The sequence below is a fragment of the Porites lutea genome, chromosome 11 (assembly GCF_958299795.1).
Source record: "Porites lutea chromosome 11, jaPorLute2.1, whole genome shotgun sequence".
NCBI lineage: Eukaryota > Metazoa > Cnidaria > Anthozoa > Scleractinia > Poritidae > Porites > Porites lutea.
In genome coordinates, this window is record NC_133211.1 from 7,161,116 (window position 1) to 7,187,647 (window position 26,532).

General features: G+C 39.3%; 2 protein-coding genes across 2 annotated transcripts; both read right to left on the reverse strand.

The window, feature by feature from the left end:
* Positions 1-7,058: 7,058 nt before the first annotated feature.
* On the reverse strand, positions 7,059-17,047 carry LOC140951647 (GPI transamidase component PIG-S-like). Its single transcript, XM_073400945.1, has 8 exons — positions 16,971-17,047; positions 13,142-13,231; positions 12,522-12,700; positions 10,973-11,029; positions 10,349-10,507; positions 9,075-9,147; positions 8,550-8,607; positions 7,059-8,328 (listed from the first exon to the last, which is right to left on the reverse strand). Exons 2-8 carry the CDS (start codon positions 13,155-13,157, stop codon positions 8,196-8,198), a joined length of 675 nt encoding a protein of 224 aa, XP_073257046.1. The 5' UTR covers positions 13,158-13,231; positions 16,971-17,047; the 3' UTR covers positions 7,059-8,195.
* Positions 14,548-17,059, reverse strand: LOC140951646 (uncharacterized). Its single transcript, XM_073400944.1, has one exon. The coding sequence runs from the start codon at positions 16,948-16,950 to the stop codon at positions 15,448-15,450; it is 1,503 nt and encodes a 500-aa protein (XP_073257045.1). The 5' UTR covers positions 16,951-17,059; the 3' UTR covers positions 14,548-15,447.
* Positions 17,060-26,532: the final 9,473 nt, after the last annotated feature.

Sequence of the window (26,532 nt, forward strand, 5' to 3'; positions counted from 1 at the left end):
CATCCTACTCCCCTTACCAAGTATGCCTCCGTGTCTCATACATTTTGCGCAACTGGTCCCAGTTTTTCAAAAGGCGGATAACAGTGGCGGATCCAGACCTTCAGATAAGGGGGGGGGGATCCTGAGATAAGGGAGGGGGACGGTCCCCCCCAAAGTTTTTTCGCCCCTCGGGGCCTCAGTTTGGTCTAAAAATAAGGGAGGGGTCGGCCCCGCAATTGGTTTCCCTAAAACCTTTGCTTGTCAGTGATTTATCCGGTGGATAGCGTTATCTAACGTTTATGGACACTCATGGACTCGAGTCTATCAAAGCTCTAGAACTCACTTGCAGACGATATGAGAGTAACAACATCAACCAATGACTTTAAAAAGTCCTTAAGAAATTTGAATTATCATTAGGATTACTTTTAATAATTTTTAATGACTTAAATAATTTTCAATGATTTCATTTTATTTTCTCGGAAACATTAGCTCAATAATAATAGCTACTCTGTAAATTACAGTGGAAATAATTTTTGACTCTGGTAAAAATTTTGTTATGTCAACTGAAAGAAAACATCACTACTAAAACTTCTTCGAAAAAAAATGCCTCTAATTCAACTGATGAGAGTTTTTTTATAAATGTTCAGGGGCTAAATTTCTTGGTACTTAATTGGTGTATGGTGACATACATTGTACCCACTTTTATTGCACACACTCTATCAATGTTGCTCTGTTACCTCGTTATTTATCTGCCTCACAGTTCCGGAAGTTTCGGAGGCAAGACCAAGACGAATGGAGTGCTAAAATGGCGGCAAGTTAAAAACAAATCTTAAAAAATTACGTTTTCAAATCGCAAACTTTTTGCAGAAGTTTTCTTAGTAATGAGTGCTTTCAATTTAAGAAGTAAAATTTTTAAGGTTGTGGACACTAACTTTAATTGAAGACCTGATTCGGATGCAGGGGGATGCAGGTACGCTGACAACGGCGAGAAGGAAACGCGAGTGACTGGTAACGAAGCGCGAAGGACCACGGGAAGCAGAAATTCCATCACGAGAGAGGTCTGGGAACAAGGAAGGAAGGCGAGCGTTCTCGTTTTTCCGCCGTTTTTTACGACTACACAATTGGCTGCGTCCCCAACATGTAGCGTATGACTGTCGTAGCACATGTTATTGTTGAAATAAGAAACGTTTTCTTCACTGAAGCTTAAAACAAAAAGAAAGAAAACTCTTTTACCCGCTTTTAAATCATTTTGATCAGTCGACAGGACTATGCCTGAGCCTTCATAAAAAGTGGAGGAATACATCTCGGTAAGTTCTTCCATTCTTTATCGAGAAATATTAACCAAGCTATTGAAAGAGGAAGCTTCCATCCAAGGATTAGGTCACGGTGTTTCAGGATAATTAGTCTCGCTTGCTTTAGCAAAGCGAGAATCTTAAAATGCTGTTCGGTTTTTTTTTTTCGGTGGGACCTAGTTTGTAGGTCCCGCGTTCCTAGCGAAGACCGTGGAAACTGGGGATAAGAATCGTGACGACTTTCATTGTATGGAAATGAGTCTCGTGATGAGCATGTGGTTTATTTTGGGGGATGACTCGAATAACACGCAATGTTTATCACGTTTAAGTGCTTTTCTTCCATGTAAGAAATCAGACTTTATCTTTTTCGTTAAAACAGGTTACGTTTCAGGCTTATATGACATAGTAAGCCGATAAAATCGTAAGTGCAAAACAGACATAACAAAAAGTAAAACTGTAAACACGTGCTCTCTCTGATCTTATGGTAATTTGGTTCTGACCTTCACGATCACGTGCGAAAAAGTAAATACAGCTAAACGTGACAAAAAGAATAGTTTTGTAAAGACGTGTTCCGGGTCATGGTAGCGCAGAATCTGGGGATGAAAATCGACACGATGCTCTCAATCTCAGTGAACACTTGGAAAAACAACGCGTAATTGTCTGAATGTTATGTTCAGAGACGAAAAATTTGGAAAGATTAATGGATTATACGGTGATGTCGCTTACAAATCCACACACCATTCGTGGTAGACCCACACTAAAAGATGTCGAGCGTTTCCGGAATGGTTCGTTCCACGAATTCTGTCGTTTGAAAGCGTTGATAACTTTGAAAGAAGTGAATACATCAGATGTTGAAACAAGGAAGAATGTTCATGAGCAGAACTTCGATGATGAGGTAAAAAACAACAAGCAAATCGTCGTTAATTTACCTCTCGTGTTCAACAGCCTGATTCTTTTCCTTTTTTTCATGATGCTGGATACTTAATTGCAACGAACAACTTGATATTTCGTACATCATTAATATTATTGTACAGGCGATGATAAATGTCGAGGAAACAAATCTGGGGCCGATTTTCGAATCTTTGAAACTCAAATGAAATTCAATGAAATTGCCTGATTTGACTAACCTGATCTAGAATTCTTATGTATTTGCGAAATACTGTAGGAAAACGGCATAAAAATTCATTTTCGGCGACCGAAATTTACGGCTTCGAGACAGCACTTCCGTTTGCTGTCCACCGCAACAGAAGATGACTGAAATGACGTAGTAAAGTAAATGCTGATATAATAAAGTTTTTTTCGTCTGCTGTGTAGATTATGCTCTGGAAGGTTCTACATTTTCACTGAGTAAATGTTATTTTACCCGCATGTTTCACGCTGAGAGATCATGACACACATATCGATTTACTGTGGCTATTAGCGGGGAAGAGCGTTGCGTGACGACACTAAAAACGACTGTGTAGCAGACTATTTTGAAGCATGATGGTGAAGCTTTCTATTACGGCTGAATAAGGGTTCCAGTTTTCTCCAAAGTATCTTCTGGATCTGAATAACTAAGCGATTTTCTTTAGTCTATGAATGTAATGTTTTTGTGCAATGCTGTATCACGTAAAGCCCAACTCATTAGTTTTGTTTGGAAAATCTTAAATTATTACGGGTAGTGATTTACAGGTCGTGTGTACTGTTGCAATAAAACGTAATACTGAGTAGAGCGGAGGTACAAGGCAACTGTAATATCACGACTGAGCCATTCTTCGGTGGTTCCAACAATGGTACCTCTTGCGTCTTTGGTTGTTCGTTTTGCGACTGGGTAGTGGGAAGCCTTTACACAAGCGAAACCTGCTTAAAGACATCGAAGATTGTTGGCATGTACACAACAAATGTTTAGTCTTGAAAGATCTTCACTTCACTTAAAACTCTGTTGCCTTCGCATAGATCTCTAAGATCTTTAAAACTCCCTCCCCAGCTAATATTTTGATTCTTGAATTAGCAGCGGTCTGTTGCTTTTGCGTTTCCGGTCTCATTCACTTCCGTCACCGAGAGATGCGGTTCACAACGAACTAAGTCACGGGGTACAAGTATCCTCCCTTATCCCTTTTTTTACTCGCCACTTCGCGCTTCCGTCGCCCTTCCGTCACCCTTGCGGTTATTGATTTTTAAAATGGCGAACAACAAAGTCGATCTGGATCAGGTAAAAAGCAAAGAAATCCTTTACAGTAGATTCATAAAGATCCCATTGGGCTAATTAATCGCGTTAAGCGACAGGTATAAACATTTTTCGAAGTGAGACTTTGAATAATTAATTTATTTATTCACACGCAACTCCTCTGGACCCCGTGCAGTAGATTGAAATCATAAGGGATGGACCATTAGAAAAGTTATGGGGGGGGGGGGGGGGGGGGCGGGCGAAGTACAAAAAAAAAATTCATGCAAGGGAAAATTAAGTGAAAAAAAATTCATGCATGCAGAGTAGACCAGGAAAAAAAATTCCTGCATTGGCCTTCCACACATTTTGCACAAGTCTTAACAAGGCAGGCAGGAAAGCATACTGTGTGCAAAACATCGGCCCTTTGAATAAACTTCCTGCTGAATTTTGGTCTTGTAAATAATCATACCTGATACAAAAAAATATATCTAAGGCTTGTAAGCTTATCATAAATTTTAATCGCTGGCAATTTCAGATATGATTATTAAATAACTTTAAATAAATTCAATTACACTTTTCTATGTATTACAAAAACTCAACATCTTATAAGGTTATCATTTCCTTACTTTGTGAACTATATATCTAATATCTGGATCAATAAATTTCTTTTAGATACCATAGATAACAATAATCAGAGTATTCCCCACAAACCGAAGGAAACACCTAGAAACATCCAGAATATATATTATTTCTTGGTACTTCTAACAAGCAACAGATAAATAAAAATAAAAATAAAATAAATCTATTTTCTTAGATTTTGTTTTTACAGTTGTTGCCGGTCCTTTTAGATAAATGGAACTAACTCAAAGATACATGTTCTTTTCAGACTAGCAGCCTAAAGACTTTTCACATTTGGTCAAATTTATCTATTTTTACCTCACATTTTTAGACAATTTCCGTTCTGGTTCTTGATAATAACAATATCATCATAATTATATTTTATAAACAAAAACTTTAACGTATCAATATGGTAAGAGTATATCATAATTTATCAATGGTAGGGGTATATTGCAGAATGCAAAACACTGAACGCAGAATGCAGAACGCCGAATGATGGTCAGCAGTATACAGCACTGAAAATAGTGATTAAGGCTAAGACATGACTATAGTGATTAGCATTAAGCACTGACTCGAAGTATGGTTAGCTTTTATTTATTTTAAATGTCCCATCTACTCCCACTGGCTTTCTTCTGTCCCACTGTGTCTATATTGCGTCAGATCTTTTATAGTGGTGGACATAAATCATTTTATGTATCCTTTAAGAACCCCACAGTCATTTCTTTCTAAGACGGACACCTTTGGGGCCGGTACTAAGTGTGCATCTTAGAGAGATGTCCGTCTTATAAAGAGTCAAATAAAAGGAGTAAAGAAGGGCAGGGACCAACTGTAGGTGTCCGTTTTACAGAGGTGTCCGTCTTGTAGAGGTGTCCGTTAAGAGAGAGTCAACTGTACACTCTTTTAGAATGCCTTATTTATAATGCTGTTTACATGTAAAATTTCAGCAATGCAATATGAACCTGCGCAGTACCAATCCACGTACAATACAGGATACCTTGTGTATAAAAGGCTATTGTGAACTGTACCTTATAATATGTATCAATTTACTTTCGCATACATGCCCAGGTAGCCTATATTTAAATTATGCCCTTGGTTAAGTGAACAACTGAGTGATTTAATATGTTTTTAGTTTAGTGTTACTTCAAGGAAAAAAAAAATATTCGTGCACAACATCTTGACAAAAAAAAATATTCATTCACGGGAAACATTAAAGAAAAAAAATTCCTGCGGCTCGAAAATTCCCCGCCCCCCCCATAACTTTTCTAATGGTCCGTCCCTAATTCAACTTTTTCACTTGCTGTCGGTGACTCTGAGGAATTATGACGAACCCCGGGGGAGGAAGACTCTGCACATGAAAGGCAAGGGGATGCTCGTCGGAAATTTTGAATTAAACCCCTACAAGAGATCGATCCGGGCGTAGCCCAAGCTTTTTTGACCGCTGAGAGACTATGTTGTTATTTTTATATTTTTTCACATGCAACCCTAAACAAGACCTTCACGGCTAAATATAATACCGTTTTGCCCAGAACACCGTAAGTGAGACCAAAATCCGAAATTTACACCCCGGCCAAAGCAAGACAATGAGCATCGCAAGCCCTTTTATATGCGGAGCGCCCCCCCGCTCGCGCTCTATTCGCCTCCTCACTTCTTATCTTCAGTCTACAAACAAGCGAGACTCAACGCTACCTAGAGCGTTCTTGTTTTATCATATCACAGTGCACTTGGTACTTTTCATTCCTACCTTAATTTTTGATCAATTTTGCAAGTTGCATAAGGCGACATAAAATTAAGTGCGAATTTTCTGCTGTTATGCAACTGGGCCCTTCAACGAAGCATTGCTGTGGCAACAGGCTTAGAACAAATGTTGCGGACGTATTAAAATGTTTATAGATGACGTCAAACATTTTTGCCTCGAGTACATAAGTTCCTAACCTAGTCAGACTTTAAAAAGATCTTTTTTAAAGAAGATTTATTAATCACTGTCACAGTTGATCTTGAATAGTGCATTTCCGAGTTTCCCCAAGCCTATATTTGAATGCAAGGCTAAGGGAGAATTCATAATTTATGAATTCTCGGGGGCTATGGTGTTTTTTTGGGAGGGCCATGAGTTTTTCTGGTTAGGTTTAAGGGGGGCGGGGGCTATCGAGAATTTCTGCCAAAATGACTAAAAAGGAGGCATTAGGGAGTTTAAGCGTCTCGTATACGGCAAACGGCAAATGCCAGATTCAAGTTGAGAATTTTTAAAAAATAGAAAATGAGCAGACAAAAACAGTTCAAAACAATCCTTATGGATAAGAAATTGTGTCAAACCACTAATTTAGGTGTAGAAATAATGAGAGGCGGAGAGAGGTCATGTATTTTGCCTATAGATGAGCGAGGGCACGAAAAAACACACCAAATAATAGGGTGATACCTACTAAAATTTGAACCTGAAAAATGCTAAAATCACCACAGCCCCATCTACATAAATTATGAACCCTTCCTGGGTGCGAAGTCATTGATGAGAAAATGATATTTTATTCTCATTCAAAGGAAACTCATTATCACAAGAACGTTTTACACTTAGCCTCGCTTTGAAAGTAGGCCACTTTTGATCCCAGGTCTCATCGTTCTTACACTGTAATAAGTCAAGAAAAGAGCAACCCTCTTTGTTTCTCTTGTCGTTTGTTTTGCATTTTATTTACTTGTTTGTTAGTTTCTTTTGTTTTGTTTTCTTTTCAACACCGTCCAATTTTGAGGTGAGCCTAAGACAATGGTATTATTAAAACGCAAACGGGAATGGGCAAGGAAACAACTGACAGAGTTACTGACATTTTTTTCTCCCATTTTTCATTTTCCTTTTCCCTATTCACCGTTTTGTAACATCCCTGAGCAAGAGCTTACCCTGAGACAGAGCCACAAATGAATGTTTTCACTGGGGAGTGGTGTATATGTTGTAGTTCAAATTTTTTCTCTGGTTTGAATTTTTTTAAACTGGTTTAAATTTTTCAAACTGGTGTGAAATTTTCAAACCCACCCTATACTAATGTTCAGTAAACATTTAATGCACTGGTTGTGACAATTTCTCTATATTGCTCATGTTTAAACGGCTAGAATACACTGTTTTTAACTTGACTTCACCCTGAGCTATCTCCTTCACCTTAGAATGTTCTTTAGTTTTTCCCATTCTCTGCATCAACATTCTCATAAAAAAGTTTATTGTCCATTTCCGAGTTCCAAAAACTATCATTCTCAAAATGAGGCTAAGTGCAACACCTTTCTTGTGAAAATGAGTTTTGCTTCAGTTGCAGGAGAATAAAAAAAATCATTTTTCATATCAACAGCGTCGCACTTAGCCTCACTTTGAAACAGAGGCTTGCGACAGCTCGGAAATGGCATATTATATGAATATGCACCATTGACCAAGCTTGAACTGTAGGTCTATTCGCGAACAGGCCGACACTTAAACTGTAATAGAATGGAATCGTATCAGCTTAATACCTCATTGTTCTCCCTTCTTTGGTTGCAGTAAGGACACCATGACGTGATGGATTAGTGGCTCAAATCGAGTGTCTCATCAACAGAGATTTAGACTATGTTCACTCAAAACCGGATAGCCTTTTATGCCGACAAGAAATCTATCCGGTATAGTATGAACACCACTTATCCGAAAGGTGATTCTCCACTCTCAAGATCGGCGCGGTGCAGCTTTGCTCCGTTACAGAAATCGCGCCGAAATTATCGTTCTCGTGTGTGAACAGAAGCCCTATTCAGTATAATTTTCGTTCTGGTGCAAAAGCTATCCCGTACAGTGTGAACGTAGCCTTACAGGACTGGTTTATGTGGTTTTTACCACTCATCTTGTCCAACGCATCGCGTACGGAAATTGCGTGGTCACCATAAAAGGCACAAATGATCCCAAAACTAACGGGACTTATTACGAGAATTGCTACCCCTTCTAGGTGGGATAATAGTCCATCTCACGGTTATCCTAGCAGTTTGTCGCAAGTACCCGTGCAAGCTCGTCGAAAGGGTTCTTTACTATCCGTCAGGGACAATGCGAAGCAAAATTTCTTGATCGAGAAAACGAGATGGTCACACGATATGGGCAAAAACAAGCGGCTTTCAGATATCACATTCATCTTGTTTTATCCGGAGATGACCATGACATCATCAATAAGTTATTCTTGCTTATCTTTTTTCTCGTCCTTGCTGTCTTCATCGTCTTTTCCTCTGTACCAAATTATTGCTTGTCTAAGAGACAACAAAACTGGAAGGCTGATGGGGAGAAACAGAGGAATGTAGATGGCGTACCTGCGAGAAAAAAGAAATAAACCATATTACCGTTAGAGTCAGGGATTGTACTTAACCCGTGAAATAGGTAGTAGTTATAATTACTACCTATTACCATTGTCTTCTTTAGTTTACTTGGAGCTTTTTTGCTCTAGTTGTTAGTACCTGCTTCGTAGGTGAAGTAAAATCACTCTGATAATTGGTAACAATAATAAAAAAGAGTTAAAAATATAACTGCTTACTTTTGATCGTCAGGGAAATACAAAAGCTCAAGTATTGATGGGTCAAAAAATGCTTCCTCTGAAAGAAAGAAGGACACTGAGTTGATCACAAGTGAGAATGTAACGTCACGGTATCGCTTATCATTTAACCAGAATTTTATCATATAGGAATGGATGTAGCCCGCGTAGCAAGCGTTTCCGGAACGAGAGCCAAAGACGGCGCGAAAAATGGCTCTCGTTTCATTTCTCGCGCGACCAAAACCGAAAATCCTATTCCTCGGTCTTTCTTTGATCCCAAACCAAACGGAAGCCCTTGCTACGCAAGCTAGAATAGACGGAGCTCACCATATCTTAAAAGAAAGTAAAGAACAAAGTTGTCACTAACAGATGATATATGGATAACACCCGAGATGGCATTCCTGTCACCAGTAATATCTACTTCTGGTAGTTTGTAAAAGAACACACTTAAATCGAGAGAGGGCAGAAGTTTGGGCGTTCGGCGCTACTTCGTACAAAAAAAAAAGGAAAAAAAAGATTTATACTGACCCGAAGATTTGATGGCTGTCTTGGCAGTTAGAACGGCTACGGTCAGATTTCCGTGCTCAAGGGCTGTTACAGACTACAAAAAAAAAGCGTTTGTAAAGAAAACATTCAGTTATATTTGAATTTAGAAAAATGAAGATAAAGGAGGTTAAAGCCCCCCCCCCGCCCCCACGGATATACGCCCCCCGTTTATAAGCCCACCCAAAACGCCTTACGAAGTTATATAAGCCCAGGGCTTAACAAGGGATTTTACGATGTGGGGGTATCTCCCCGGGTGTTTAACTCTTGAAAGTTAGGGTGATATTACACGAGACGATTCGAAACGACCATTTTTAGCGCAACAGAGCGTTGCAATATTGTTGCGACATTGTTTCGAATGCTTACAACATTGTTCCAACATTGCAACGATGTGTTGCGCAAAAAATCGTCGCGTCGAATCGTCCTGTGTAACATCACCTTTAGCTGCTGTGGTGTGATGTGGGTATTGTTCAATGCCTTTTCAGTCATTTGCTGATTGCATCCGTCCTCAACAACCAAAAAACTACCACAAAAAGAGAAGATAAATGTTCACACTCATTAGGACTGAGTGTAAACCTCCAATCTCCTTCGCAACCAGCCGAGGCTTTCTTTTCTTGGCAAGGAGCAAGAGATTTGGAGGATGCAACGAAGCAAGCAGCGAAAAAAGTAAATAAGAACAGAAAAGAAGACTACAAAGTTACATTTTCGGAGCCAGTTAAAGAAATCTTTTACAAAGTGTTTTGAAAATTTGACTTGTGCGCTTCGCTTTTTTCCCCAAGAGAGGAGCTTCTATTTAGGGGATATTCTACAGACCAGAAAAAGTGTTCCTCTAATAGGGGTGTCCATTCAATAGAGGTGGCTGATACAAAGATTACACAGACGAGCCTTCGTTAGGGGACTAACTCAGGATCAGCACATGTCTCCCCTAAATCGAGGAATCCCTTCAACAGTACTCACTGATACATGTAGAATTTTTTTTTTTTTCGGGAACAAAATGTTTGTTCCTTGAATTGGGTGTCCTCTTAATAGGGCTGTCCCAAAGGAGAAGTTTCACCAAATTTTCAGATATATGTGTAGATAAAACCTTTGCGTTATAAAATTCTACAGTAAAACAATATCATTACACGTTTCTGGGAAACTGCCCACTTACCCCTCCCCGAAGCCCACATAAAGACTTACTTCTCACTTAGGGCAAAATGTTGACTCAGGAAAGGGGAAGGCGGGCAGTTGAGGTGAATATGATAGGATATTATTCACACCTGATGGACTGCATGCAGCGCCTGTTGCACTTGCTGTTGAATGTGATCATTAATAACCATGTTGCTGATTTTTCCCAACAGCTGGGCGAGGGATGTTAGCGTGATGGTGGAGGTGGCAAGATATTCCAATGTTTTCCGTCTCATCAGTGACTCCTGTTCCTGTGAGTACAGTAAAACCTTAACCATAACTAGAGGCTAAGTTAAGACTAAGAGAAGTAATTTTTTTCTCAGTCTGTCTGCGTGAGACACGAAAATGACCACGCGCGAGACGGAAGGCGTAAGACGGGAGAGGCTGCGACCCTCGATTCGCTGGCCTCGTGGCTTCGACACTGGCGCGGGCGAGCAATTATTGCCTTGTTAAATCAGACAAAGAGGAGACTGCTTACAATCTACACTTAATTCTCCACATACAAATTCTCCAAACTGATATCCATACATTTCCTTCCAAATTTAGTTGAGATAATTTAACAAAAGATCAAGGACTTTTCCCTTTACTGATCATTTTATTAATTCTCATAACCTTATTTTTTGACAATGTATGGAGATTGTTAGGGGAAAATTGAGGGTGGTCACTCTTGGGACTTGAAGGGTTAACAAAGAAACAACTACATTAATGGTCATTACCCACTGTGTTATTCCAACATCTTTTGGGAATCTTACTTCAACACCATCTACAAGTTTCTTTAAAAAAGGAAATAATGGTTAAAATAAAATTTATTGTATTCATTTGGAGCAAAACGAAATTGGAAAAAGAGGCAGCATAAATCGTTTTTAGAAATGAATAACCTATTACGGGCATGAATCAAAATGACATTTAGACAATCAGTTAGGTTGGATTATCTTAAGCTAGAAAGCCGAAGAGAATATTCAGTCGCATTTTTAATCTGTTTCAAAGACATGTGTATTTAGACTGATAGGAGACCTAAAACTCTAATATAAAAAGACTACAATCAAACTTATTGCTTTTTAAGAAACCTCCTCTTGTAGGCGATTTTGCCTCATCACGCAATGCTCCAAGACAAGACATTACAAGACAGGACAAAAACATTACAAGACAAGAACTAGGAGAAAAGACCTTACAAAACAAGACAAGACATGACAAGTTATGTCATGACATTACAAGACAAGACATTACAAGACAAGACAAGACAAGACAAGTCATTACAAGACAAGATGAGATGACACAAGATAGGAAATTACAAGACAAGACATTACAAGGCAAGGCAAGGCATTACAAGACAAGACACTTGACATTACATGAAATGACAAGACAAGAAAAGAAATACAAGATGAGACAAGACATTACAAGACAAGATAAATAAGATATTACAAGACATGAGAAGACATTACAAGACGAGACATGACAAGTTATTACAAGACATAACAAGAAAAGACAAGTCAAGATATTACAAGACCAGAGAAGACGACAAGAAATAACATTACAACACAAGACAACACAAGACAAGACATTGCAAGAAAAGACAAGACATGATAAGGAAAACAGGGGAACAGGGGTAAAACGAAAACAAGGGAAACCAGAGGAACAGAGGAACAAGGAAAACAGAGGAACGGGGAAACAGGGGAACAAGGGGAACAGGGGTAACAGGAGGAACATGGGGAAAAAGGGAAACAGGGGGGAAGGAAAACAAGGGAAACTGAGGGAACAAGGGAAACAGAGGAACAGGTGAACAAGGGGAACAAGAGGAACAGGGGGAACAAAAGGAACAGGGGAATAAAGAGAAAAGGGAAAACAATGGGAACAGGGGGAAAAGGAAAACAAGGGAAACCGGGGAACAGGGGGGACAAGGGGAGCAGAGGGAACAAGGGAACAAGGGGTGCAGGGGGAGCAAGGAAACAGGGGAAGAGGGGGGACAAAGCAGCAGGGGAACAGGGGTATCAAGGGAACAGGGAAACAAGAGAGAAAGGGGAACGAGAGGAACAAGAGAACAAAACAACAAAGAAACAAGGGAAGAAGGAAACAAAGGAACAAGATAACAAAGGAATAAGGAACAAGGGAATTAAGGTTTAGGGAACAAAGGAACAAGACAAGACAATCATCATGAAGGACAATCCGTGAGCAGACAAAAATGGCCATGTGGGAGACTAGTTTTGGGGGTGTAAGCTGTGAAAAAGTATAAAAGTCAGTGAGAATGGAAAAAAGTTGAATTCTTACCACAGGCATAACTCCCAGTAACAGCTTCAGTTGAGCCAGGAATGTGTTCATAACGGGATTCATATCAACCTCTATCCACTGTGGTCTGGTACTGTTCGTTAGTGCAGTCTGTTGAAGATTGCAAATCATGATTCCACCACATTGTGGACTCAAGAATGCATTGCTACTGCTTTGCTGCCCTTGACAGATATAAAAAGAAAAGAGATCGGAGCTTAAAGTGGGGTGAAAGAAAAACTGGCTCAGAAAGACTAAGAAGTGTCAGGGAATCGAAAGGCATGGCATTGATAAGGGTCCCATGTACGTTCATCTTCTAGGAACCCTCAGGCAGGAAGCTGACAGCAGACGTAGGTGAGATTCTGTAACTAAAGGACTGGTATGAATAAAGGTTTAAGGTTAAACGTATGAGAAAGGCCTGCTACAGCTGCTGAGCTGAACAGAAGACTGCTTTAGTTGGATTTTGAAACCACTAGGGGATGTTCTCTGATGTCAACAGCAGGGCTGTGTATAAGACTAAAAATAAGACACTTTTGTAATAATTCAAACAAAAAGTTGAATAAACTGATCTTAAGTTTTATGTTTTGTTTTTAACTATTTAACAGCTATGTATATTAATCTCTCACCATCCTTGATTCTCATATAAAGAGGTGTTTGTCTCTGAGAAGGCACGTAAACAACAAAATTCAAGCTTGGATACAATGAAATATGTGAGCCTGTAAATGAACAAAATAATTTTTTCAATGAAAACTCATTATAATGGACAGGCGGTTACCTGGTAAAATTATTGAGGATTGCTTGATTGATTGATTGACTGACTGATTGATTAACATTGTATTTAAATATCATTAATTATTACTGATGATTGGTTGACTGATGATGATAGAGTGAGAATTCTTGTTTCAACGCTTCAACTATAATTAATACAGAACTGTCTGCATGTCAGAGTTAGCTACATTTCTGAGATGGGAAATGTGCTGTCGCACCTCTGGAATAGGTAGATTCTATTTATCCATGACGAGCTTTGAGGCGCGAAAAAAATTTATGTAAATTAGCTGGCTGCACATTCAATGTGCAGCCAGCTAATTTTTATAAGTAATTCAAAACCAAGGTCTGACAGCTCTAGGCTCTTGAGGTGTCGGCTGAATACCCTAGGACTTCCGTAAATTGCCTACAAAAGAGTAACTCAAGCTACCATAAACTGAAACAAGGGCACCCAACGGCAATTTTCGGGAAAACATCTGTTCGGAAGACGATTTGAGATCTAGAATTTTCGGAGCATTTGTTGTAAAATTTCTTGCTTGCCTGCCTCTCCTAGGATTTTCAAACATCTACAAAATGGTATAATTACACATTTTTAACGGATTTTCACCCTAAAAAGGCCACCTAGAATTTTCGGGATCCCAGGTCTTCCTATGTTGTTAAACCATATCTTCAGGTTTTTTTCCAAGTGCCCCAATCATGGTAGGGATAATAGACACACCTCTGCAGTTCCAGATCTTTTGCGCTAAGTCCGGATAGTGGTCAATCTTATCCCATTTTTTTTTTCTTCTGTGGGTGTATCAAAGAAGCAAGCCACGTCGATATTGGAGTGTACCCTTCCCGCGACTCCTTAGGAGTAGGTGACACGTTTACTAATTTCCGTGTCAAAGGGACTACATGTTGCTTTAATAAGAGAGCTAATAAAGATTGTGGTAATAGCTGGAGCAATGTGATGTTCATAATCGGGCCAGAGCCAATAGGTGAGACCACCAGGGCCGGGTGAAAAGGCGAAAGTCTTTTTTTGGATCTATCAGTTCTGGTTTGTTAGAATTCCCACTACGCAAGAATTGGAAATGCGTTCTCCAGTAAAATGGCACGAAATTGAATTGGTGGGCCTTATCTATCCTCTCGTGAAATTCGCATTAAGTGGTATTACTATTAACAACTATTTCAAAAACGTTTGTCCCCTCTTATGAATCCAGTTCGAAGTCTACACTCTTGATATTTCTTTATTTCTTTCGTCTCTATTGCAATTATAACCATAGCAAACTGTTGTCTGAATTGCTGTTTATTGTCTGAATACAGATTCTGATGTGCATAGTCTAGCAGAACGCAGACATTTAAGTGTTGCCGACTTCTTGGATCTTTTTTAATTAGCATGGGGACGTACTTTGTTCTTGACAAGCTGAGCGTTCAGGCATACAAACATATCAGATAGCATATTCTATTGCATAAATGGATGATCAAGCCCTAAGGCAGAAATGATTGTATTAGTGTAGCAATCTGGTGGCTCCAAAATCCCGAGGGAAGGTACTTTCAACAACCTTTGCATGTATTCGTACTCCGGAATACCGCACGACGAAATCGAACACACCTTTAGTATTGTTTCTTGCTATTTTAGTTGGAAGATGCAATTTTCAGTTTTGTTGTTCATTCAATTTATGTCCGAAAGGTTCTGAAATCAAGTGCGTTGATTTTTTGCCACCGATTTTTAGTAGAAAGACTACAGTTGTTCTTAGGCCCTTGATTGTTTAATCTAAGTACTCGTAAAATGGTATACTTACAACTATTCTTCCATATGGTCTAGCAGTAGGATCGACTTGTCTTAGAAGAAAATGGATGTACAGCTTTCTCAAAACCTACAAAAGCCGTCTGACAAGACGCGTTTAATGTCGGAGGTTTTTCACGTCTCATCGGCGGCCTCGGGTCCTTGGCTGTCAAGTCATACATTATAACTCTCTGCAAAGATATTTTAACTTTCTTCTTACCGACTGAGCTGGAGACGATGAAGAAGCACGCACAATTTGCAACTGTTAACATACACTTTTATGCTAGAAACTTAAACTGTATAATAAGATTTAATAAGATTGGCCAAAACTGCGCCTATGATATTACAATTTAAAGTTATTGTAGTATGGTCCATATGGTTTAGTAGCAGGTTCCGCCTGGCCTAAGAAAAGTCGAAGAAGACAACTGAGTGGAGAGTCTTCTCGAACTCCTCAGCGAAAACTTCTGAAATCAGACATATTTGATACGATAACGGTTTCGGCTGGAACACCAACTCGTCACAGGTTTCGTCCCGTATCATTCTGGCCATCGGTCCTTCAATCAAGTCATACTGATTTACACTCTCTCTTGTAACCGCGGTTCGCGTAGCTGTTTTAAAGGACGATACTATTTCTCGCCATTTTTCTTCATTTTCGTACAAGTTCAGTTTACGGGTTTTACTAAGATCGGTACGGTCGACTGCAAAGATTAAAATGGCTGGCTTCTCTGTTGTTTGTTTTGCCCAGTTAAGAGCATCTTCCATTTCAGTTGTTAAATAAAATCCCTTTCCACAACTGAAATCTCGCTTTTGTCGTCCAGCATTTAAGTATATTCCCCGAATCAAAATTTGTCGCGCACTTTGGTGGTCTGTGCCATGATAAAGAGCAATGTTTCTGTCGTCCTGTGGCATCAAGGCACTGACTGCTGTACTAGCTAGGCCATACGCATCGGATTCCTTGGTCACAAGGTTCATGATGTTGACGCTGGACAACTGGATGTTACTTTGCACCTCTTCTTTAGGTATGTTCGTTAGCGGAACCCACTTATTGGTGATACTGCTTTGAAAAGGAAATTTGGACATTCTTGTAGACAGCAGAGGATTATACTTAAATTCGTCTTTTATAAACATCTGTGCCCATTCACAAGCGTCAACGTGGTTTTCCCTGCTACCTGCCTGTGAGCGAGCCATTATGATTTCAACTGCTGAGCTGAAAGGGTCGAAACCGATACGCTCAAGCAAATCTTTAGTGAGCGAGTGTCTGACAGTTGAGTCAAGTTTTTCACTGTTCTCTTCCAGAAAGATCTTTATCCATTCTCTATCGTCTCGATGATCACGTTGTTCTGGTGGCATTTCTTCTAGGGGCTCGAGAAAATCGAGCTTGAGTCCAAGTAAAGAACTCAAGCGAGCTGTCTGACTTTGAAAGCGATCCCAATCCTTTTTCGTCATTTTGAATTTTGCCTTTTCTTTTTCTTCCCAAACTGTCCTTAAAGCCTCCTCAAGACGTTTCTTTTGTTGGAGACAATTTTGCTCTCGATTTTTGTAATATTCCTGGCGTATGGAGTGTTTATATTTATTCGTTGCGTCTTCGGCGTTGCGAGTGGCGCGCTCGAAATCTGTTAGCTCCTTGTACTTCGCGTTATTTTCATCTCTTAGCAATGCTATTCTTTGGCGCCAAAGCTTTAAGATGAATAAAAACTGTTCAAGAAGACCTAATACCTGTTCTGTGGTTACAGAAGAAGAGCCCACCAATACAATAGTCAGTATAATGTCCACGTTTTCTTCCTCATGTTCTAGTTTTGGCACTTTCTTTTGGAGAAATGTTTTCTCGGCAGAGGGACGCTGCTTCAACTGCAGTTGTGACGGTAGATTGTCACCCGCAGAAATCGATGCTAAACGAGAAGCCATTGTCGCCCGTTTTTACGTACCTGTTACAGTGTCGTTTTGGCATCGTTCAGTTCGTCGTCGCTTTTCAGATGCTCAAAATTTTATTCAAGTTTGGTGAATTATCTTTGAATTTAGCAGTGCGTTTAAATTTATAGCATCCAATCAGAAGCTGACATGTCATGTCACAAGTGACATATTTCTTTATCGGATCATCTGAAATGACCGACTGCGCAATGTAAAACAAAAGACGTGTTGACAACTCATAGAATACGATCCTCTCTAAGGGACGGACCATTAGAAAACTTATGGGGGGGGCGGGCGAAGTACAAAAAAAATATTCGCGCAAGGCAAAATTGAATGAAAAAAAATTCATGCACGCCAATTAACCCTAAAAAATATTCATGCCGAGGCCTAAAAAAAATTCATACAAGGAATTTGATAACGAAAAAAAATTCCTGCGGCTCAAAAATTCCCCTCCGCCCCCATAACTTTTCTAATGGTCCGTCCCTAAATCATCACGACTGAATGTTTCATTTTATTTACAAGTCATCGTTTGACAGCTTAACCAAATTAATTAGAAATTTGATTCATTGCACTCAATGGAAACACAGAAAAAAACTCGTGGACCTTTCAAAGCAAGCGGGTGTATGTAAATGACGGAACCTGCCCGGCACCGCCCGGAACCAACCGGAACCCCCGCAACCGCCCGGAACCAACCGGAACCCCCCGGAACCTACCCGGAACCTTGAAAAAAGCGCAAATGATAAAATTAAAAAATAATAATAATAACAAAAAATAATACAAATCAAATAAAAATAATGAAAATGAAATAAATATACTAAATATACTAATCAAACGGCTATATGAGCTTATCACTGTAAGTCCTTTTCATTAAATCCCCCAATCATTGATTACAATCACTATAGTAATAAATTTAAGAGAGTAACTTTGTAAAATTGAGGAGGTTTAGGCTCCGGCGACTGTTTTGAAAGAAACTTAACAGCCATTTTGCAAGCTGCTCTCCATATTTTTAATTGTGATATTTGAAAATGACTGTTAAAAGCTCTTTTTTAGTTGGCAATTTTACTTTTGTGGGAAATTGTAATGGTTATGATTAATTGGTAACAGGACATCGTGTCATCCAATTCAATCTGTAACCATACTCCTGATTAACAAATCGGACTCCCGTTTCGCGGTCGTCCCATTTGTTAATTACTCATATGATTACAGACCGAATTAGCCTCCCACGCAGGCGTTTTTAGGGGAGCTCGTATTTCTTCCCTCCCCACAAACGCCTGCTCAACAGAGGACAACATTCCTTTCCCATTGTTGCATTCGCGTGGTAAGTGACCAATCAACGGTTTTTATAAAAAGTGTTGACAGGCTAAACATGACTCATAAGCTCGTGATAGTGAAAAAACGTGACCCAGAACGTGACCCTAGAGTTACCTTTTTCCTTCTTTTCTTTCGTTCGCTAAGGTTATACAGTGCACAGAGAATTCTAAAATCTGACTGAGTAAATCTTACTTTTGCCACTCCGAGACTAACATTTATTAGAGGTCACGAAGGTTTCTTAAAGTTTCATGCAGATCGCGTGATTATCGGGTTACCCTGCGGTCAAGGTCAACTTTCCAGAATTTGGAAAGTACAGCGTGATTGGCTAAGCGTGGGAAAGGAATGTTGTCCTCTGTTGAGCAGGCGTTTGTGGGGAGGGAAGAAATACGAGCTCCCCTAAAAACGCCTGCGTGGGAGGCTAAGACCGAATTGGACTTCACTCAGTACGATTACCATCATAAAGAAAGGTACCTGTCAACGACCGTTGTTTTGTCTTACTCCCATGTAATCGACGTCGTTGTGTTTCCTTCAAGTACTCAATACGTAACTATCTACCCTTGGTTTAGTGGTATTTCCTACACCCATCACTCTGTTTTGAAAGGTGTTTTGTTGCGTTCTTAGGCTTTGCTTAGGGTAATATCGAGCCCTTAGCGTTAGGTTAATCGTGTCTTCCGTCAACAGGAACGACGTTTGTAATCATGTTCTGTTTGTTAGTTTATCAGGGTCTTGACGATGTTGAATAATGGTAATCAAGACAATAATCTTGGTAAATGAGGTTGAATCTGTCAGCCGTTAATGTCCGTTGCTTGTGTTAGATCAATAGATAAATTAATACAAACGTTCCGGCTTCTACGAATATTTTTAAGCTCCAGCCATTTTATGCATTATGTATATGGGAGGGCAGTTGTTACCCGCCAACCAAAGCAAGCCAAACAGCAGTTTTTGTCACAAACAGTGAAGTCATATGTTCTCGTATCTTTTCACTTGAATAAACCAATTCCTGTGTGACTTCGTTTAGTTCTGGTTGTTCTTTTTTAATGCAATTCCACGAAAAGTTAATGAACCCGCGCTTTCCTCTTCTTTTCTGCGCCTGTTTCCTGATTAGCTCGTAACTTCCTTAGTCACGTGCAATTCTGTTACCGTCATTTTGAAGTGAAAACTATTTATTTTTATCATTTCTATAGCGTTTTATTCTTACTTTGTTACTTGTGTTTATTTTATTTCTTATCTTTATTTTATTTTATTTTTATTATTTTGGTTTCCGGGGGATTCCGGGTCGGTTCCGGGTGATTCCGGCAGGTTCCGGTAGGTTCTGGTTGATTCCGGCAGGTTCCGGTAGGTTCCGGGTAGGTTCCGTGTTTTACATACACCCAAAGTAAGCCGCGACAAACAGCGAGTAAAACGCGTGAACAATTTTGCGTGTGAGCTGCAAATGCCGAGTTAAAAATTATTTTTCTTGTGAAAGAAATATTTGGCTAAAAGCGAGGAAAACTAAATGCACGCCATAACAATTATTCCGAAAACAAATCTTACATAGAATTCTTTAGTCAGTTTGCGAAGGTTGACGCAAAATGTTTTAGTACAATATTTATTTTGCCAACGGAAGGCCTCGTTGCTTGAACGACTATAAACTGCGAGCAGTCTATTATTTTCCTTTACAAAGTTACCCAAGGCGTAAACCATGCAGACAAGCGGCGAAGCCGCGAACTGATAAACGCGGGCGTCTCGACCTTCACTGATTTCACTGAAAAGCTTTGGCCGAAAACGGAAAGCGCGGGCATGGAAAGTCTCCGGCACCCTGGGTAAATTCTCTACATGTGTTCTAAAGTCGTTGTTTACAATCTCGCTAGCTGGAATAAGAACTAAACAGATTTTAAGAGAAAAGGCGGGCTGCAAACAGTCTAGAAAGACTTTCTTTAATGTTTGAAATAAACACGACTTAATTAAAGACTCGCAATGTTGTGAGACGTGACCTTAGAGTTTGCTTGAACAACAGGGGTTTTCCTTCTTTCCCTCGTCGCGCCTTGGTCACCATGCCGCACATGGAGCGTTCTAAAATTGTATTTTTTCCGCCGCACTGAGACTTACATTTAGCGGTCATGAAAATGGTCTATGCAAAAAAAGGCGGCCTGCAAGCAGTCTAGAAAAACTCTCTTAATTGTTTGAAATAAGCACGACTTATAAACTAGTGATAATGTGAGACGTGACCTTAGAGGTCCTTAGAGTTTGCTTGAACAACAGGGGTTTTCTTTGTCGCGCGTTGGTCGGCTATGCCGCGCGTGGAGCGTTCTAAACTTTTACTGAGCGAATCTTACTTTTTCCGCGACATACATTTAGAGGTCAAGAAGATGGTCCATGTATATTGGGTAATTATTTTCTAAAAATAAAGATTTTAGTTTCTTTTGTTTTCACTCAAGATCATTTTTTAGACGCTGATGCAGTCCATTAAGTTCTTCTTGGAACAAGTGAGTCTTTGAACTGGAGCCATTTTTTTCTGTAGGTATTAAAGTATTATGCCTGCCAAGATTGCAGTCATAAGCCTAAAAATGGTCAAAGTTAAGAAAAAGGATTGCTTAATATTAGATTTGAAAAGTTTCTACATTTTTAAATCTTTATGATATGAGTTTTCATATGAGCGAAAAGCTTTTAGACACATAAACGTATAAAGTTCATGGTGCCTCCGGTTGATCTTTTGCTCTTCAAGGGCTATTGCTTGAACAAAGCCTTCTGGAGCATCTAAAGGTCGGTAGTTGTTAAAATGATAATACTAGGTTAATAAATACATGACTTGCAATGAAATGAGTTTCAATACTAAGGAAAACTATTACTTGTTCATTCCCCTGCAGTTTAAGGCAAAACGCAATAGAATCCAGCCATATCCTAAATGTACAGAAAAAGATACAAAACTCAACAGAAAGGACAAATAGGATAGCATAGAGTTCATGCCACTATCAATAACAACCCTTTATGATCCAATGTAACTGCAAACAACAATATTTTCTAAATGACCGATTGTCAGTAAGAGAAGTATAATGTCAAAAACCCATTCCCAAAACCTACTAGTCTATTAGATAAGTTTAAAGGTGAATTAAAAATGTGATGAATTTCTAACTCACAGAAACACGGGCGACACACCTAGTGTTCTGTTGCATTTCACAATTTGCACTTAGGAGTCGCAGAACATCATGGCATTATCAGAAACATACTCACTCAAGATGACTATTAGATAAGTTTGCAGGTGAATTAATAATGCCAGAATTTCTAACTCACAGAAACACGGGTGACACACCTAGTGTTCTGTTGCACTTCACAATTTGCACTTAGGAGTCGCAGAACATCATGGCATTATCAAAAACCTACTCTCTCAAGATGACTATTAGATAAGTTTGCAGCTGAATTAATAATGCCATGAATTTCTAACTCACAGAAACACGGGCGACACACCTAGTGTTCTGTTGCATTTCACAATTTGCACCTAGGAGTCGCAGAACATCATGGCATTATCAAAAACCTACTCACTCAAGTAGACTATTAGATAAGTTTGCAGGTGAATTAATAATGCCATGAATTTCTAACTCACAGAAACACGGGCGACACACCTAGTGTTCTGTTGCATTTCACAATTTGCACTTAGGAGTCGCAGAACATCATGGTAGTATCAAACACCCACTCTTGAATACATACAGATAGATGAAAAAGAAGAATTTCTTCTTAAAGTGAAATGTCGCCCTTTAAACAAACATATTGTAGTGTTTTCTGTCAAAAAATTCCACTTTTCTTTAAGACCTCTGTATGCCTAATCACATTTGCAAAACAGTTTCTGAGATCAGCCTTTATGAAAAAAAAAAAAAACATTATTAGCCATAGAAAAGTGACAGGAATTAAAGTGAAAGGAGAAAAAATTGAATTCAAATAAGGGAGAAACAATGGGCTTCAAAAATTATGTCCCACAATAATAATTCTTGTAATTATTACAAGAAAATGATATTTCAACAAACAATAAACTGGTTAACTGACCTCATTTCTCACAATTTGCTATGCAAGTTGGTATACTGACTTTGTTATTTAATAAAAGCGAGTCATACCCATTGTTACTTGGTTATTTCCTGAATGAAGGATGTATACAGAGATTTTGGATTGGCAGGCTATTCGATTTTGGCGCCAATGGACAGAACCCTTGAATCAAAATGAAATGATCCAGTCGACCACCTCTTGAAATCCGCTTCTAGAAACAGGATTTAGCTAAGGGACTTGTGGCGAATGATATCGAGCGACAGCGGACCAAAAAGCCCCCTCCGTCGACGGCACAGAGAACCAACTCATACAAGCAAGAACGCCATCTTGTCAGACTGCTTAAATTCCTCGCTAAAACTCTTGACTGAATCGGAGGAGCCGAACATGGATAGCTTTCCATTACATAGGCTGGAATTCAAAGCAATGATACCAAGTCTTTTCGGTATCCAGTGAAGGAGAAAAAAACCCGGCGCAATAGAATAGACAAGGATCGTCACACATGTACACCGCCATCACTCTCGCAGGAATCTTCTGACAAAGTATCGTGGCAGATGTAGCGCGATATACCAAAAGCATACCATATAAAGTAAAATCCAATTAATTCCATTGTAGGATGGGTTATACTTTTACTTGTACGATCCTTTTTTCGACTTGCTGATTTGTTTCTTTGTTTTGACCAGGAGTAAACCCCCCCGGGGGGGGGGGGTGTACTTTAGGAATTTCTGGGTGGGGATGTGCCGCTGGGACCCTGGAACCCTTAACCTATACCAGAGCTAGTTCAGCTGAATTTTGCTACCCTATACTAGAGTAAACTCCCAAATCCCCTCTATCCTAGAGTAGCTGTTTCCCTAGTCTAGATAAAATCTTCAACCAACTGATTAGTTTCCTGAAAAATAATACCCTATTCTAGACCCAAACGCTCTGATTTATATACCCTATCCTAGAGTAAACTGCTTGAAAACCATACCCTTCACAGCGGCACATACCTATATAGCCCATATATGGCAGTGCCCCCCCCCCCCCCCCCCCCCGGGGTAAAACCCCGTCATAACTCATTATTATTGTTATTTAAATAATTGTTTGTGTGTTTGTATGTCACCTTCATCACATTTATTTATTTATGTATTTTTTGGCTCAGCCCATAATGGAAATGGTTAACTAAAACAATGCTGTACATTTTTTAAAGACATAAACTTTATGTAATTTAATTCTATATCTGCTTTGGAATAAGAAAACCGAACTAGTGAGAAAAGGGCCTCACTTGGACACTAGGATTACTGTGACGTAACTCCTTCAAGTTGCGCGCGAAAGTTCATGGCAGTTGCCGGTTAACATTTGAAGAAATTGCACGTGATATGAAATGACGTAAGCCATCGAGTGAAGAAAACAAAGTGCAGTCATCCTACCAGTTGTTTTTATTCAAGCTGCGGTGAGTTAGACGCATTTGAAACTTTATTTCTAATTCGTTTTGAAAAGAAAACTGTTGGTACCTTGCTGAGGCATCGCCTGCAATTGTTATGATCTCTTATATCTGCACAGACATTATCATATCAAAAGCAGATTTTTGAAATATGGTCAGGAAACAAGCAGCTGCCTTTCAAGTTTGAAACAACCAAGAAAGTTGGAAGTTCAGGACTTGTACGGTAAAAATAACTATTTTTAAACATAGATTGATGGTAGTCAACTCAAGCACGTAGGGCCAGCTGTGGTACCCCGGTTTGAAACGTGCGGAAAAAGAGAGTAAAAAAACAAGGTTTCATCCACCGTTAACTGTTTTTTTGCTTTATCAATGCGCGCTTTGTCAGGTTTCTAGTTGTAGTTTTCTCCGGACCGAGTCGGTGTTTTCCTTTTTCGGCGCTGACTCTCTTTCCAGGTCTGTTCACTGTGCCCCTGATGAGAATGACAGACCTTTTGAGCAGACTAAAAATTTTTAAATTAACATCAGTCTATGTTCCTGTCTATATTAGTGAGATAACAGTGTAACAAAGCTATTTATCTCTTTAGTTCTCGTACCATAGCTAAATGAGTATTTACCACTTACTTAATGCTATACATTCTTATTAAAAATAACTAACATATTTGTGGCTATTTTTCCCGCAGCTACATGTAGTTTACGCTCAATGAACTAATGCGTGGTCATTGAACTACTGGTGTGGTTATTGATCTGTTGTGTACTTATTGAACTGCTGTGTGGTTATTGAACTAACAAAAACAAAAAGGAAAACTGGTTTTGACATTACCACGCATAAACTAGAAGTTCTCATTGAGAAGGGAAGTGCTGCCGTGAGTTGCGATGCGAATAGGACAAAGACAGTATGTAGAACAGTTAAACATATGAATTTTTTACTTAAAGTCAATAACATAGAGTTATGATGCACTCAGAGTAAAATACAAAAAATGAACCGATCACAATAACAAATATGCTTACATTCAGATACTGACTCGCCAGAGTTTCAACATGATTTTGTAATTCATTTTAACAACAGCAGTGCTGATAGACTGTTTCTTCATCGAACAATCATCGTGTACATGACGAGAAGAGTTGCGAAAAAATAACGTAAAGACTAAAGGCCAAAACTTGTTTATTCACAGGTCAGGTAGACGTACAGTACACGCCGATCACAACTTACAATCCTGATTTCCGAGATAACAATCTTTGTGACAAAAAATACTCGCTATAACTAATCTTGAAACCTAGCATTAAAAAAAAACGAAAAAATGTCCCGTACAATAGTTCTTGAACTGTTCTTACCATTTAGGCTGTTTAAAAAGACAGCAGACATCCGATGTACTACAACTTCTGCACAGATCTTAAACTCACATGAAAACAAAACAAAATGGCGGGTTCCTTTGAAGGGAAAAAAAGGCGCGGAAGCTAAGCACTTGCTGATTGGTTATTCTTTCATGTTACGCTTACGCCAAATAGACCTAGTGCTTCATATAACAGTAATAGAATGTCCATTCTCCTGTATACCCATGTATACCCTGTATACCCATGTATACCTTGTATTATCATTGCATTATCATTGTTATGATTTGTTTGTTTGTTTGTTTGTTTTTTTATATTAAAGCTTTTGCAATACTGTAACTACATAATTATAGTCATGCAAATAAAGCTTATGTTGTTGTTGTTGTTGTTGTATACCTTGTATACCCTGTATACCCTGTATACCCTGTATACCCATGTATACCCATGTACTCCAAGTATACCCTGTATACCCTGTATACCCTGTTTACCCATGTATACCCATGTACTCCCAGTATACCCTGTATACCTTGTATACCCTGTATACCCTGTATACCCATGTATACCCTGTATACCCTGTATACCCATGTATGCCCTGTATACCAATGTATACCTTGTATACCTTGTATACCCTGTATACCCTGTATACCCTGTATACCCATGTATACCCATGTACTCCCAGTATACCCTGTTTACCCTGTATACCCTGTATACCCTGTATACCCATGTACTCCCAGTATACCCTGTATACCCTGTATACCCATGTATACCCATGTACTCCCAGTATACCCTGTATACCCTGTATACCCTGTATACCCATGTATACCCTGTATACCCTGTATACCCATGTATACCCCGTATACCCTGTATACCCATGTATACCCTGTATACCCATGTATACCTTGTATACTCATGTATACCCTGTATACTCATGTATACCTTGTATACCCTGTATACCCATGTATACCTTGTATACTCATGTATACCCTGTATACCCATGTATACCCTGTATACCCTGTATACCCATGTATACCCATGTACTCCCAGTATACCCTGTATACCCTGTATACCCATGTACTCCCAGTATACCCTGTATACCCTGTATACCCATGTATACCCATGTAATCCCAGTATACCCTGTATACCCTGTATACCCATGTATACCCATGTATACCCTGTATACCCTGTATACCCTGTATACCCATGTATACCCTGTATACCCTGTATACCCATGTATACCCTGTATACCCATGTATACCTTGTATACCTTGTATACCCTGTATACCCTGTATACCCATGTATACCTTGTATACTCATGTATACCCTGTATACTCATGTATACCTTGTATACCCTGTATACCCATGTATACCTTGTATACTCATGTATACCCTGTATACCCATGTATACCCTGTATACCCATGTATACCCTGTATACCCATGTATACCTTGTATACCTTGTATACCCTGTATACCCTGTATACCCATGTATACCCATGTACTCCAAGTA